Consider the following 17255-nt stretch of genomic DNA (forward strand, 5'->3'; position numbering starts at 1 on the left):
GTCTATTCAGACTGCAGAATTCTAGGTCTAGTCAGATCCATGCAAGGTAGCAAATGCGACAGAACAAAAGATCGAAGATAGGTGCAAAGGACTCATGCAAGTTGTGAAGTCATCTTTTCTCAAGGAAAAAGATTATTCACCTGGATGACTGCTGGGGGCCTCTCCACAGACTGTGAGCCAACCACTGCTGCACACACAGGAGCCACCCTCACCTTGACAAGACATTCTGGTTTTCTCCATGCAGTGCTGGAGAACAGGCATGACATCAGTAATCTGAATTCTTAAGAATTTGGAAACATGCTTATTAGTGACGGTAAGCAAGAGAACGTGGGGGAAAAAAGTGAAAGTCATTCAGTCGTGTCTGACTCTTTGCAACCCCATGAACTGTAGCCTGCCAGGCTCCTCTGTCCATGGAATTCTCCAAGCCAGAATACTGCAGTGGGTAGCCAATCCCTTCTCCAGGGGATCTTCCCAACCCATGGATCGAACCCAGGTCTCCAGCAATGCAGGCTGATTCTTTATCATCTAAACAACAGAAGGGCCTTGCAATTATTTTAGTTCAAGGAGAAACTTATCCCATAAAGTCCTATATTCTAGGACTAATGTTTTGTCGGCTTGTGGAGAAGTAAACAATTCCTGCTCTAACATAATGCCTCTTCCTAAATACGGATTCTCATAGTCACTTATTAAGAAAAATGTATCTTAAGAAAATGTAATGAATAGTAATAATGAGATGTTAAAGCCTAAAATTTTGAAAATTATTTGGGATGGGCTAGCTTCCCTCTGCTAACAATCTCTGTAGCCACTTCCAACTTGCTACCTAGACTGTAAGATGGTGTGGGCATATACAGGTTTACAACCTGATTCAGTTTTGTGTTTTTTTTTGTATTCAACAGCTGATTTACCTCACTTGTTACATTCTGATTAGAAAGCTAACATGGGTGTGTGGTTTGTGCTTTTCCTTGTCAATCACGTCTAGACATCAGAGCAGGAAGTGGGAAATGTGCTCCATCTGAGAATAAACAGCGGTCATCAGGCTAGACCACAGAAGGAAACAATTCCCCTCTCAGTTCATGTAAGGCCTGACTCCAAGGTCTATTAGCTAATCGACCTGCGCAAGGCTCTAATTCCAATCTGTGAACTGGGTATAATGGAGATAATACCAACCCAACAAGCCCCAAAGTTTGAACCATAAGATGGAAATGTTTCTGAAGCATTTCACAAGCTTGAATATAGTGGGGGGGAAAAAAAAACACACAGTATAAAAGGAACAAGCCATAGACCTCAACTATAACATCCACTCGAACACCAGGAGAGACAAATCAAAATCCGTCATAATGGTAAGGAAGTTAACTTACAAAAGTACATTTTCCAGTTTGTATGAAAATGGTTTAATAACAGTGAAACTTAAAAAAGTGGTAATATTCACAAAGTGTATCGGTTAAAGACTATTTTTTCCAACCATGGCAAATAGTATGCAGACACATTTATCAATGCAAAGCTTTTGGTCCCTCTACCATGTATTCTGAATCCTACTTACTATTCACTACGAAACACGATACAGTCAGAGACTTTTATGGCAGACAGATCACATGCATCAATACGTCAAATTCACAGCATTTTCTCCCTTAAACTTACCTGACTGAAGGCATCTGATCAAAATGCAAAAATGAACAATTTTAATAAATAGTTCAGCGTATCAATGTCTAGAAGGTAACAAAAGTACAAAGATAAAGCTTTTTGGAAATTAAGTTAAAACAGAAATAAATTTTACATTTTATTAAATCATCAAATATAATCACTGGGATATACTTTTATTAGCAAAAAATAATAATACCAATGATAAAGAAAAACAGAAAAAAGAAAATGCACCTCAGACCAGAATACCATAACAAAAGTTTTGTGGAAGCTGCATTTTATTTGAAAATCCACCCATTTTTGCTAACATACATTTTAATATTGTAAACAAAAATAGAATCTGCAGAGACAATGCAACAAGTATGCTTAAACTCATGTACAGAATTGCTTTCCTACAACAAACTGTCCTTCTTAAGGCCCCTCTCAACCCAAATGTTAAGATGTATTTACACAAAGCACCGATCAACAGTGCAGTTTAATTCTTCATTAACTAAACTCTTGGCTAGACATTAATTTTAAAGATACTATTTCCCCTTATTTAAAAGGTACATGATCATAACATGGCATGAGCCAAATAAAAGGTTCAAGGATTTTGTCCCCTCCCCTCCCCCTATAATACCTCCTAGAGTTTTACTGAAAAGAAGGAAAGTCTTGAAGTGAAAGCAATTCCTCACATTCATTTTGGAAAGGCCCTAATGTCAAATGGAAAATAATGACATGCCAAGCACAAAGCAGTAAAGTTCCTTCCCAATGCACTAATGCTGAATTTAAAATGTAGTGCTTTTCCTAGTTCAGTGAACTGTTCCCTTGCAAAATCCTAGGCACAGAATTGACTATAAGGATTAATGCATTTATAATGCTTCCCTAAATCCCATAGAGACTGAGATTCAGACCTATGGACTTGCCTTAAAATATTTAGTGCTCTGTATGTCAGCTGAGAAGCATTCTGAATCAGGTTCATTCTTATGGATAACAATCACACATACTGTGTACATCCATACTCATTTTCATAAGGAGGTCTGATACAATATTAATGTTACGTAAATTGATAATCATAAATAAATACAAATACTTAAGGAATGTCTACTGCAAACTGAATATATAATTTTTTTTTAAAAAAGAAAAGTTAATTTTAGTTACTGTTTCTGTATCTGTGAGGACTGGAGAAAAGAAAGATACTGCATAATGAAGAATTATGATTTGATCCCCCCAAAGGAGTCCTGGTGCATTAGCGTAAAGGACACAGCTCTTCTCTCCAGGCAGCTTTTCCAAATACAAATTTCACACTTTCCAAATAAGGGCTTTTCTTGGTAGGTTACTGATTATGGGTATTAATAGGAGTTGAAAGAACTGAAGGGTTAGTCACCAAAAAGACAGCTCTTAGTCTGAAATCATGGCATCTCTTGGCTTTATAAACTGTACTGATACGTTCTCCTATAGACTAGTCCAGTTTCCTTCATGGGCCTTTACTGGGTTACTGTAGCGTTCTAATGGAAGAAGAGAGTTTAAGAGACAGCAGTTTGGATTTTGCTGGAAGTAAGTATTTGCCGCTTGAGCACTTGTCTTTTTGGAATAATTCCATTCTCTTCCACCTAGTTACATAAACTGTATCTGGAAAAAAATAAAAAAAGACAGAGTGTGAGTTAACTCACTGCATTAAGAGATACCTTCTCATAAGTGAAAATGCTTTGTGTCTTTTACCATTCAACTTGCCTGGAAGTGTTCATAGCATGCTTATCACAAACCCTGATTACAAAACAAAGTCAGTATAATCAGCTTATCATGAGCCAGAACTCAGTATTTGAAGCAAAATTACAGGGCCTTCCAAGTTTCTTTCTAACTACTAAAAACCAAGGGGTATGGAAAGAAGGAAGATGAATGAACAATTTTTCCATGACAAGTTCAGAAAATCTCTCCATGAACACAAATATGCCACATAAAAATCTCATTTAGGCAACAAGCAAAATTTGAAATTTTACTTCTAAAGATTATAGCAAAATTAGAGATAATTAAGGGAACAGTATGATATTTGCTAAAAATTTCTTTACTAATATAAATCAAAATCTGAAAGATCTACTTTCTCTTCACTCAGATTCTTCACTCATAATATCCTTTAAACTGCTCATCCAAAGAAATTACTGGAATAGATATGCTAGTGAACTGTTGTGAAATCAGAAGAGTACAAACTCTCAAAGATCCACAAGGTGTATCTACACTGGGGCTCCAGCATCGAGAAGAAAAATGACACTGCTTTCCAGGAAAAGAGGGGGTGTGGATTAAAAGCAGAATCTTTCTATCAGAAAGGGCATTGCATATTCACTTGCCCTTACCTTAGAAAAATAATAATAAGCTGGTTTTGGGGGAGGGGGAAAATATTACCATTTTAAAGTGAAAAGGCATACATAAAAAAAAATAACCCTTTAAAGAAACTGTTAAAAATGAATTCTTCACAATGAATCCTGGCCATTACATTAAAACTAAAGATGCTCCTTATTAAGCTTGAATCCAATGTATAAAATTGCTGTTGTTCTCTATAAATCCTTTAAGACTGAATACAAACACCCAGTTTTTAATGGGTGGTGTTTGATCTCATCCATCTGCTGTGAGCAGTGGATGCTTATATGTACACATGAGACAGTCCTTTGGTTTCACACCTTCTAACAATGTTACAGACATTTTCCAAAAGCAGTTTGTCCTCATGCCCTATTTGGATCTATTACTCTTCACTGCAAGAACAGAAGAGGAGGAAGAGGGGGAACCTAGACTCCTTGAGAAACAAAAGAGAAGAGCCATTTGTGCTTAATGTTTGGTAATTTTTAAAAGTTATTTCAGTCCCCGTCTCCCCCAACAAGCAGCAATACCTAAAGTGATTTATAAGAAATCCTCCAAAGAGAGCTCTGCAAAAGGGTCCTTTCCTGAAGCTCTGTGAGGACTGTGACTGGAGGGGCTGGAGGCTGCCGACAGCTGGGGGAAAGAGACAGAGAGAGGGAAAGAAAAAAGATCTCAGAACGACAGAACATGAAGGCAGAAAATGTAATGAAAGAGGAGGTGGTTTTTGTTTGTCATCTTTAATAAATATATAATGGCAGCCTTTGCAGAAAGCAGAATCATTAAAACAAAAGTTTCAGTCACATGTCAAGTTAAAGGGTATCCAATGGCATGTGCTTTTCAGAAAACAAATTCTTGTTTCTGAATTCCAAAGGAATAAAGTCTTTTACCCAAAAAGGTCAAAATGAGCTGACCCATGGTTAAGACTTCTATTATATGTGTGAGTGGGAGTGGGGAAGAAGGGAGCCAGAGTACAATTGTGAGCTGCAGATGGTGGCTTCCGGGGTGGAGGCTGTTTGTCAAATGGTGTGCAAAATCTGACCTCTGTCCAGACCCAACACATCTAGTTGCAATACTCTTTCCTTCCTTCCTCATCAGAGGTGGAAAGTCCTGTCCTACTCAGTGTTCACACTTTGGACAAGGAGTTGTCTCCTGCCTGTTTATATGGAGAAGCTGCAGCTGATGCTTTTATACTCCGGAGGGAGAAATGAGCTCAGAGGTTATCTACCATAGTCGAACTACCTACATACTGCCCTGAATACAGGGAATACTTAAGATCCTTGATTCAGCTTCCTGTTAGAATACATTTACTTGATTCTTGGAATTTGCTCCTATTGTTTAAATATACAGTAAGGTAAATAGACTGCTGAAATCAATAAAATATTTTTAGTATTTCCTCAAGTAAAGACAACTCCTGAAGTACCATCCATATCTCCTTCATCAAGTCTACTTGAACAGTACTTTAAACCAAATATGAAGCTATTTTTTTCTCTTTTTAATTGCTAAGTCGTGTCCGACTCTTGCGACCCCATGGACTGTAGTCTGCAGGCTCCTCTGTCCATGGGATTCTCCAGGCAAGAATATTTTGGAACAAACTTTTAATTTTTTTCCTCCACCTGCATTAGATTGCAGAGGCACACAAGCACAGGAATATTCAACTGAGCATTAAATCAAAGCTAAGTAGAAATAGTTTCAATTCATACCTCAACATTTGAATTCATGTAAAGGATTTCATGGGTCAAAATCTGTCTTTGCTGGCTCAAAGTGATCCCATTTCTGCCTTTTATTTTTTTTTAGCACTACAGAGCATGAATAGCCAGTGAGTTTTCAACAAATATTAATATTACACCTCAAGCATATGCCATTTGTTGTTTTGGGTGCCAAGATTAATTTACAGGTTTAGAAATCATTCTCAGTTATATTAGTGAAAGAAAGTGAAGTCGCTCAGTCATGTCTGACTCTTTGCGATCCCATGGACTGCAATCTACCAGGCTTCTCTGTCCATAGGATTTTCCAGGCAAGAGTACTGGAGTGGGTTGCCATTTCCTTCTCCAGGGGATCTTCCTGACCCAGGGATGGAACCCAGGTCTCCTGCATTGCAGGCAGACGCTTTACCCTCTGAGCCACCAGGGAAGCCCAGTTATATTAGTGGTTGAGTCATTTTCTTAATCCAGATCTTGTTCTCAGAAATAAATGTTCAAAGACAATGGGAAGAGACAATGGAAAAGTTGATGGAATTTACACAAGCAGCTATGGACAGGAAGACAGGACAGTAGGTCTGGCTTTTGAGAGTCAAGTATCATCCAGGCTGCTGCTGCTAAGTCACTTCAGTTGTGTCCGACTCTGTACGACCCCATAGACGGCAGCCCACCAGGCTCCCCTGTCCCTGGGATTCTCCAGGCAGAGAAGCTTAATTGGAAAAATGCTTCTCCTCCACCTTTCATACCAACCAGGACAACCATTCAGAAGCAAAATGATTTTAAGTAATCACTGAGCTTGGGAGTTAAAGATTAACTGGGTTTTTCTCCAAAACACGTTTTCTTTTTCATTTGATGTTAAAACAAAAGTCCCTGCTCACTGCAGAACACCAATCATCCAAAATCTACAGTCCTGTATGAAAGCCTCTCACTAAAACATATTCTTGTATTACATTTTCATAACGGCAGCAGTCTGAGAGGAAAACGCACTCTGAAGAATATGGGAAAATGGAACATCAGAATTCTTTTCTTTTCCATATGTGAGCACACTGCTAGAGAAAAGTCCTAGAGGCTTAATAATAATGTTGAAGAGCATCAGTTTTCTTTGGGGGAAAAACTGCTAGTTTCTAATACTTCTATTATTTGTTAAACTGGCAAAATAAACACATACATAAGTCTTCAACACCTATTTAAAAAATATGTAGCTACATAAAAACTTCAGAAAATAAGACTCAATAGCCCCGCAGTTAAGTTGCATATCAGCAACACCCATCTCAAGCAGACGGAACCTCGGCCCAGACTGGACAGGCTGACTGCACAGGGCGCCCAGGGCTGGGCCGCGCAGCAGTCCTTCACTGCCTGGCCCACCCTTCCAGCACCCACACCAAAGGACACGCACATCATGCACTGCTGAGAAAGCAGTCAGTTCAGAGAGCAAGTAAGGAAGCTGAAGGAAAGGAAATACACTGCAAAAGCCCAGTCACTGCTCAAGGAAAGAAGGAAGAACGGAGTGCACCAAAGGGCAACAGGATCCTGGTGGCTGAGAACCAGCAGGATTTAAGGAGCCTGAGAAAGTCACCCAAAACTACAAGCGTTAGCTCTCCTTTACGTATCATTCTTGAGAGTGTGTTAAAGAATATGTACGGCTGCTACGTACTGGAGAGGGTTCAGGATGGGGAACGCATGTACACCCGTGGCTGATTCATGTCAATGTATGGCAAAACCAATACAATATTGTAAAGTAATTAGCCTCCAAAAAATAAATAATTTTTTTTTAATTAAAAAAAAAAAGAAAAATCCAATGATCTTTGTTAACTGCAAAATCACTGTATTTTACAAGGTAGCAGTAAGACAAATTGCAACTGACCCTGCAGTCATATTCCACTACAAATATGCCAACACACACACACATCCAAACAAAAGAAAGACTTTCACTTATTTATGTCAGTAACATTCTCTATACCACAATTTCCACAGAGCTAAAAAAAATTAGTACAGCCACCAGTTTGTTCAAATTAAACTGACCTATCCCACAACTAAATATGCCATTTAAACAAATGGTCAGTCTCACTAGTCTAAAATAGACATACTTAAGTTTTTTCTCATTTTATATGAAAATGAAATACTGAACAATGAAATAAGAGCTGAATATAAATTAAAATACTAAAATGTACATGTAATTGATGATGGCAACTCAGTTGATACTCCTTCACCCTCTTTCTCCACCTGAATCAACCTTTATAAAAATGCTGCAAAAAAGCAGGGTTTTTCTCCCCCTTTTTGGCTGTAGTGTGTGTTTAGCATAGTAAAGACAACAGTACAGAAATTGTAAGTTAACTTCAAAAAAAAGCAAATATTCTAATAAAGGAATTTTTGAAAAATAGAGTTCTATCAATATACTAAAGACCATAAAATAAAAATGGTTACTACTCCTTCATTCTACAATGTTCAACACCAAACAAGAAAATTTCATGTTAGAACAAGAAAATAGCATCAGTCTCAGAAAGTGAGCCTAGTGCAACTGAAAGCTTATAGGAGAATAAAGGACTGGGCATTTTAGGACAAACTTCTTGAAATACATACTGGCTGTGTGTATGTATTAAAATTCTTAGAGAAGGAGCAACTCTGCCACATCTTTACATCTGAATTTGAATTCAAAAGCCTGGATAGCAAATAGCAACACTGTAAAGACTCATTTTGTCTTTGCTCAAGAGGCAAGTTAGGAGAAAAATGGGTGTACTTCTTTTGCCAAGGATGAGAGCAGTTTTATGGAAAGATGGAGATGAATCTAATCCTGGCTCTTTTGTAAAATGGGGTTAAGAAAGACCCAATACCCAAACCTCCCTTAACAGCTGCCTTGAGGACTGAAATATACAAAAAGCGCCCAGCTCGTTGAGTGGCATACATTAGTCACTCAAATATTAGTTCAGCCTTCCTTACCCACTACAATCAAATACTCATCTAATTTTATATAATAGGATCAGCTCAAATCTCACTGAATCTGCATTGCTCTTTTAAGAGTTTTTATTTTACCATCAACCAGTCACTTGTGCTTCCATACTACACTCACCTTCAGGCTCCTCAAATGTACAGAAACATTAAGAATAAGAAATATATTTTGTCTCTTGTTCAGCAACTAGCAGTGACTTACACACAGTAAACACATTCTATAACATGCTAAGTTAAAAATATAAAACATATTTTAAAGTAAAACTAAGTAAAATTTACACATTCTATAACATGCTAAGTTAAAATGATTTTTGATGATAAAACAAGCTCTGTATAAAAATGATCATCAAAGTGGCGTATTAGAAGAAAGTATTAGAACTTCCCTATTTTTACCCTCTTAAAATGTCTATTTCTCCACGTTTTTAATGTACATAACACTGCTATAAGAATACAGAAGTATAAATACACTGAGGGGACATGCTTAAAGACCACTTTCCTGATACTGCTGTGTAATCAAAACATTTTAGAAACCTCAGCCCTACTTAATATGATTTTACCGAGACATTACCTACAAAACTAACCCACAGAAAGATATGCTGATTTTGAATGTTACTGAATCCAGATGAGTAAGACATAAACATACAGTATTACACTGCAATATTTTATACTAAAGACAGTGCTATTCTCAGCTGCCTCTGAGAAGTATGGCTACAAAGAGAAGACTTCTCTATTGCACAAGGTAAAGGGCCTGTCCTGGAGGCTGAGTCAAATACCTTTGATAACTGTTTCCTGGGTTTATGTTCAACACAAACCCATCATGGGCTTTGGCCCATCAGTAACACCAAAAAGTAATGCCAACATTTCTGTCGCCTTCAAAGTGCTACTCATCTTGTTTTAGGGGCACAAAACAGTGACCTAAGAGGATTTCTCTTTAAATGTATGTTGTTTCTAAACCTCTTTACATAGAAGTAATGTTACTGCAAAACGGCTTCTGAGACATCTCCTTAAAATCATGGCAACGTAAATTGACAAAGAATTATAGAAAACCAAACTGCAGAGGGAAATGGATCGCAAGACTTCTTAAACTCATGGAAGGAAATATTAACTGCTAAAGCTAAAAATAAACATTTCCATATATAAGAAGTGTTTCCAGGGTAAGAGAAGTCTGTTTAAAGTTCAATTTGATGGATGGAAATCCTGAAAGCTGGCTCAGCTTATGTGAATAAAATGTTTATGGCTCATTTATATAAGACTTTAACTTCTTATCCCTTGAAAACCAAAGAAAATGAAAAGCTTAGGTTTATGTTAACTGGTACATAAGGAGACAAAATAGTAATTATACCTAAAATGCACCACTTATTTGCTATTTATTGAAAATATGGCACTTTTCTTCAGTCAAAAAAACTTTCAAACTGTGTTCCATATATGAGCTTGAGGCTATTACCTGATTTATCCACTACCTGATTTATGCTTTTACCTGATTTATCTACTAAGCTTCAATTTAAAACATCTAAGGAGAGAGCTCCTTAGACTTGGACATTTTCACAAAAGGTTCGCTACCTCCACCAAAAAGGCGGGGGGAGGGGGCATATAAACTATACTAAATTGGACCAAATAAAAATTTTAATATAAAATCAAGTTTGGTAGTTTATGGTAACACTACCTCCACAAATGCTAAAATACATAAGGTAAAATCATCATTTTATAGATAAAGAAACTGAGGCTCATCAAATTTCCAAGGGCAACCTTCTCTGAAACACCTGGTTAGTGGGGAGTTGAGCTGACGAATCTGTTGAACTATCCTCCCAAAAGGTATCAATATGTTAAAGTCCTGACCCCTATGAATGAATCTATGAAAGTGACCTATTTGGAAATAGGGTCTCTGCAGACGTAATCAAGTAATGATGGGGTCATTAGGGTAGGCCCTAATTCAATGACTTTCTACGAGGGAAATGCCACGTGAAGACAGAGACACAAGGAGAGCGCCACGTGCGAGAGGCAGAGGATGACTTGGGCTGCTAAAAGCTGGAAGAGGCAAGGAAGGGTCCTCCTCTAGAGAATTAGGGGAGAAGCATGACCTGCTGACACCCTATTACTGGTCTGTAAGCCTCCAGGATTGCGAGAGATGAAATTCCTGTTGTTTGAAGCCATCAACTTTGCGGTTCACTCTGTTATGGCAGCCCTAAGACACCAGTAACAGATTTGAAGCAGTCCCAGTTCCCAAAGCAGTGTGACTGCTTCCTCTCTAAAACTTGCTGTCTCTATTAATCTCCACTCAGCTAGAATTTATGGTTATATTTAATATACAGAAAAAAGTTTAACATTAGAAAGATCATTTTTTAGAAAGGGTTTCTCTAGTCTCTGTCAGTCAGTGCACACTGCGTGGCTTCTGTACTCACAGTGCTGTACAGTCACTGACGTTCATCAGGAAGACTCTGTAGAACCTCACAGTCACCCAAGACTTTATGGATATGTTCCAGTTTTGTTGAAAACAAGAATTAGATTTCTACCTTTTAGGAAAAAAAATGTCCTCAGCACAAATCCAGCAAAAAGGCCTGGTTCTACATGTTGTCTTATTAATGATAATGGTCAGCAGATGGGACTCCTCCAATTTTTCTTTTGACTGATTCAGGTAGGCCCAGGAGACTACAGAAACAGTCTCACCAATGGTACTAAATCCCAATTCCCAAAGTAAATCCCCCCCATGGGATCTTCTACTAAGCAAGGATGAATGACCACAACACACTGCTGACAAGGCAAAAGGCTCCACAGAAATGCAGCTGGGCAGATCAGCTGACAGAGAGGCACTGCCAACACCCACAATTAACACACCAAGAAAGTTAAAGCAAACAAACAAACAAAAAACGTAAAGCCTAAAAGCAAAGAGAGCTATTAGTTCTCACACACAAGAAAGTCATTAAAAAGGCCATTTTTTGTTTTTGGTAAGACTTAAATTATTCCAACAGCCAAAGCTAACAGTACCCCCATTTAGGCTGGTAAAAGGCACTCACAACCAGCCACTGTGTCCTTTCAGACACTCAACTGATGTCATACTTTCTTAGATCTGGCAGATACAAACAAAAACACAGCAGCCATTTTACATTTTATCCATATCCTCTACTAAAAAAACCCTCAAAGCCTCCCAATACCAATCAGGAAAACAGTAAAACTTTTAATATGCTTATTTTAAAAATCAGATCTGCAAATATAACACTCTATGGTTTTCATATTGCTTTTTGGAAAACAGATTGATACGGGGATCAGTATGAGATTCTCATATAAAAAGTGGTAAGAACATAAGCACAACGCCCCCTCACCAAATCTTCAACATCTCAACTGTTTCATGAACATTCATTAAGAGACTGTTACTTCACATCACAGTTAACTTAAAAAAAAAAAGAAAGCAAAACCAGGTTAACTGTCTTCACGCTTAGTAACATAATTGCTGCATTACTGCAACAGTGGAACAAGTTTACAAACTGTTAATCAGCAATGTACATTTCAATTTATATACCAGTGTGTAACAGTGTTTATATAAAGCACAAGCAAGAGAGGACAGGAAGAGTCCCCATTCTCCCCAAGTTAATAAACACCCTAGTAACTGGTAACAGGAAATCAAATAGTGTGAGGAAGCACAGAAGTGAAGAAAAAAAAGCATTAGCCATATGGTTCTAGTATTCTCCATACAGTCAAACATACAGAAATATGCACTCATGTAGAGCATTAAAAAAAAAAAAAAAGGCTACAACACTAGTCATGAAACAGAACATCTTTAAGCTGTGTGATAATATTTTAAAAAATATAGAATTAGCACAAAATGTGAACTGAACAGAGTAAGTGTATAGGTCTATAGGAACATTACAGTAATGTCTATTAAATAAATTAAGAATATACTGAAGAACAAAATAGTCTGAGCTAACAGCCATGTGGAAGGTATTACCTACTTTCTTGCTAGCAGGCACTAACATAGCACTAAGAGAAAGCTAAATATAATTTACAACACACAACACATTGTTTGGAATACTTCATTAATGGTAATATGATAAATATATATGGCAGGGTTGAGGTACCCTCAAGAATATTAACTTGGAAAAAAAAAGAGTATTAACTTGGTTTCATAGTAAGTAGGTAAGAGACCAGGAGCTGTAAGTTACATCTTTAGTAAGTAATGGCTCCCAAAAGAAATACTTCAAGAAATAGGAAGACTTCTGACAATAGTAGAACTGGGATTTGATTAAAAGATTCTATTTTGATGGTTTGCTTATATTTATAAACGATCATTTATTTTATACTGTATAAAGAGACATCTTTGCCTCAAAGAATTTTTATTAAACAAAGAAAGCATAGCAATGACAGAACAACTAAAAGGTTTAAATTAAACATTAAGAAAAATTATTCTGTTTACTGCTACCACTGAACAGCCAAACTTAATAAAAGAAACTAGCTTTGCCGTTGTTCAGTTGCTCAGTCATGTCCAACTCTTTGCAACCCCATGGACTGCAGCACGCCACGCTTTCCTGTCCTTCACTATCTCCTGGAGCTTGCTCAAACTCACATCCATCGAGTCAGTGATGCCATCCAACCATCTCGTCCTCTGTCGTCCCCTTTTCCTTCTGCCTTCTCTCTTTCCCAAAATCAAGGTCTTTTCCAATGAATCGGGCCTTTGCATCAGGTGGCCAAAGTATTGGAGTTTCAGCTTCAACATCAGTCCTTCCAATGAACACCCAGGACTGATTTCCTTCAGGATGGGCTGGTTGGATCTCCTTGCAGTTCAAGGGACTCCCAAGAGTCTTCTCCAACACCACAGTTCAAAAGCATCAATCCTTTGGCGCTCAGCTTTCTTTACGGTCTAGATCTCACATCCATACATGACTACTGGAAAAACCATAGCTTTGACTAGATGAACCTTTGTTGGCATAAAAAGGTTCTGCTTTTTTAATATGCTGTCTAGGTTGGTCACAGCTTTTCTTCCAAGGAACAAGCGTCTTTTAATTTCATGGCTGCAGTCACCATCCACAGTGATTTTAGAGCCCAAGAAAATAAAATCTGTCACTGTTTCCATTGTTTCCCCCTCTATTTGCCCTGAAGTGATGGGACCAGAAGAAACTAAGAATTATTAAAAACTAAAGCATGAGAAAAATCTTTCCTACTCCAAAGACAGTTTAATTCTTAAATGATTAAAAATATTCAATCATGAAATTAAAGGCATTTTCATTCCTCAGGTTAGTCACCTAACATTTTAGCTTACAGTCTATTAGCGAAGAATTTAAACCGATTTTGCACACTGCTTTAAATTACTACAATGTTTATAAGTAAGTAAAAAGATATATCAATGAGAAACAGAGTAAGTGACACAATGGAAAATTATTTGTCAACCAAATTCTCTTGTTTGACAAATAATATTCAAAACCTGTTGAGTCAGGCACCATTTTAGGAACCATGAACATAAAATATACACGCTTGCCTCTGTGAGGGTTACAGTCTAATACAGGCAACTCTCACTAGATCAAATGGATGGAGGAGCGGTAAGTGGACAAAAGGACGAAGTGATGGATGCTAAGCAGTGACAAACTCTATAAAGAGAAGTAATGCAGAACAGGGAAAAGAGCTTCACATCTCAGGAGAGCTGAAAAGGGATGAGAGATAACTTAGAACGAGCGAAGAGTAAATCCACTTTATGACAGACAAAGTTCTTCTAGAACAGACAAGACAGCAGAACAACACTGGATAATTACTGAGAATTGTGAATGCATGGAGCTGGAAGAACATGAATGTTCTGCTTATTCATTATTATTTCAAAGAGGGAAATTCTGTGAGGAAGTTTTTAAGACAAAAGAAAAGCTGAGGGTATATCTTACATGTTCAGTTATATTAAATTCATCTCCTTAGATTTTTGAGTCTGGAGATAAGATGCTACAAATACTGCCTACAGAAGTTTACTCCAGTATCTACACATGGATTAAACTAGAAAGGCAAGAAAGGTTCCAATCTGGATCAAGGATTATAGACTGCAAAAAGGGAGGGGCTAAGAATAGCAGAGGAATGGTTAGTGGGACACCATCACAAGATACAGGGAAAACAAAGAGGGGAAAGGAATCAAAAGCAACAACATAACATTTAAGACTCTGACTTTCAACTGGTTCAAATAACTCTGTAAGGAGAAGTCCAAAGCCTCTTTGAACCACTTCACTGCCACCCAGTCTTTTCCTCGTCATCAATTTGCCTTCTTCATTTCCTTTTCTCAACCAGTAATATTTAAAATTAACTACTGACTTCAAATTTGATTTCTCAACTAGAAGCTTGTTCCCAAATGTTCTCATTCTCTTCTGGGAGCAAGTAATGAGAAAAGTGCAGTTCTATCACTATTTCATTTATATACTTGGAAATTCTTGCATTGTTTTGGTGTTTTAGTGACAGTTAACATGGATTTCAAAAGGAAACAAGATATAAAACCTGTGTTAAGAACTGATGCCAGGGGGCTAGCAATTTTTAAGGCAGATTCTTTTTTACTAAGATTTGTTTTAAACTATATTAAAAACACACACACCAAAACCCCTCATGCATAATGTTTCAAGGTTAAAGTATTATCCAAAACTGTATAGGATGCTCTTGACAACTACAGCAGTTATATCTTAGATACATAAATATAGTTTATAATCCAACAGGAAACCCAAGGAATTAGCAGAGTGGTTCACTACGGGCACAGGAAGACAGTGGTGCCATAGTGGCCACATGGGCTGAGGAGCAGGAGAGAGGTAACGTGGCACAAGTGAGCACCAGGCCAGGAAGGAGCTAAGTTGCATTTCACCACTTGTTTAGTTTAGTTGAAGAATCTTTCCAAATCTCAACTTTTTTTAAATAAAGAATGGTGACACTAGTGACAGGAGGCCCATCTACCTTAAACATTATTTTGAGAATGAGGTAATGTATGTGAAAGTGTTTGCAAACTGCCAGGTAGCACCCAAGCTTAGTAACAATATATTCTGTTTCTGAGCTAGGAGCTTGCAAGACAACACCCACATTAGGTGCTGGGTTTTAGCTATGCATCAGGGAAAATTAGGTAGTTAGTGGTTACCAGTAAATTTACAGCCCCAAAATACAGTTGTTTTTTTTTCCTCTAAATACATTTAAGTTCTTCATCACTTGGTCTTGTAACAGTAAAAAACCCAAGGCAATTTTTAAAAATAAACTACATGTACCTCAAGTTCAAAATGTGGGTAACAAAGAAAAAACTAAAAAAACAACAGGAAGACATATAAACTAAAGGATCTACATCAAAAGTTAAGGAAATCATCAACAGCTTAATGTTATCAAAATCTATACATTTCTTTAACAGTATTCAGCCAATATTCAGAACTGCTGCTAGTAAAAGATGGAAAAGAAAGAAAACTATAAATACCCATAATCTAATTTATAAAAACAAATGCATAAGAAAGATAACTGCCATCAATTACCTCATCTACCAAGTAACTTCATTATGAATACTTAACTGTTTGAGGAGCAGGAAGAAAAGGTCACTTTAACATGGACAAATAAGAATAAGAGAGGCATCCGGGGAAATACATGAAATTCAAAGAACATAGATTTTACCTCTCAATCAGAATTAAATTCACTATCCACTCCCAGTCACTGGCACTGCCCAAGTAATCAATTTATTAAATGATAAATACTCAAATTTATTAAATGGTCAATACTCAAAAAGGCTGAAAAATGAAACGGTCTCTTCTGCTTCACTGGTCTATGAGATACATATAGACTAACTTAACTGGATCAATACAAACGAATTTTTGCAATATAACACTGTATACACTGTCAAGTATAAAACTACCTGTGTTCAAGTGGAAAAGGAATAACAAGTCCATCAACAAACATGCTCATGAATGCTTTCAAACAGCATTAAATACATAAAATAATCAATCAGTTGGCACTGGAAGCCACGAAAGGGGGTGACTTTTACAATCACATGTCAGTACTTCCCAACTGTTAAATGATATGAGCAGGGTAATAGAGAGGGATAAGCTATCTCTTTACAAAGGTCTCGTCCCACAAGATGTCATCAGAGAGGTAAACAACAAAGAAACTTCTTATCTCCTCTCCTAACCATAATGGGAGAAGCATTTCTCAAAAAAAAATCCAGATTTCCCTGATGCTAACAATAGTGAGATGAAAAAGAAAGAGTGAATATCCAGGTGAATTTTCATGAACTGAAGAAGGCCTTAGAAACATCTGAAGAGAAAAGTCCTTCCTGTGAAGAAATTAGGTCAGGATGGCATTTCAAGCTTTTTTGCTCTTTTGTGGGGAGAGGGTTATCTGTTTTTAAATATGATCTTCAGCAGGAGAAAGTTATCTAATGAAAAAATAGCATTCACAACTTTTGAAGACTTGTCAAGTTTCACAGACATCTCAACGGCAACACTTCATTGTGGCATTCAAGCCAAGAACTGAGTTCTGAGCTCAAGGTTTCTAAGGCCAACACAGGACAGCGCACATCAGAATTGTTATCAGAAAGAAGGTTTCTTAACCTCTGGCCCTACCAACTATAAGTTATCAAGACTTTTCCATCTTTACCTGTTTGTAATCGCTTATCCTTTCTTTCCAAATAGTCAACATTCCTAAAAGCTCTAACATGAGAAAGATACATGA

At 37.3% G+C, this 17255-nt stretch overlaps 1 protein-coding gene across 20 annotated transcripts in view; it reads right to left on the reverse strand.

The window, feature by feature from the left end:
- Positions 1 to 1764: 1764 nt before the first annotated feature.
- PICALM (phosphatidylinositol binding clathrin assembly protein) overlaps positions 1765 to 17255 on the reverse strand; it is a 101447-nt gene continuing 85956 nt past the window's right edge. For 10 of the 20 annotated variants that reach the window (XM_086384702.1, XM_086384700.1, XM_086384701.1 and 7 more), the window contains 2 exons: positions 4500 to 4602; positions 1765 to 3249 (listed from right to left, as the gene is read on the reverse strand). In XM_086384702.1, coding sequence (XP_086240828.1) covers positions 4510 to 4602 — 93 coding nt within the window. In that variant the 3' untranslated portion in view covers positions 1765 to 3249; positions 4500 to 4509. The remainder of the gene's footprint in view (positions 3250 to 4499; positions 4603 to 17255) is intronic. The other 10 variants (XM_086384707.1, XM_086384705.1, XM_086384706.1 and 7 more) reach the window with 1 other exon arrangement.

This window comes from Bos grunniens, chromosome 29, assembly GCF_055505025.1.
Source record: "Bos grunniens cultivar Pamir isolate PY7600 chromosome 29, Bosgru_T2T1.0, whole genome shotgun sequence".
Taxonomy (NCBI): Eukaryota; Metazoa; Chordata; class Mammalia; order Artiodactyla; family Bovidae; genus Bos; species Bos grunniens.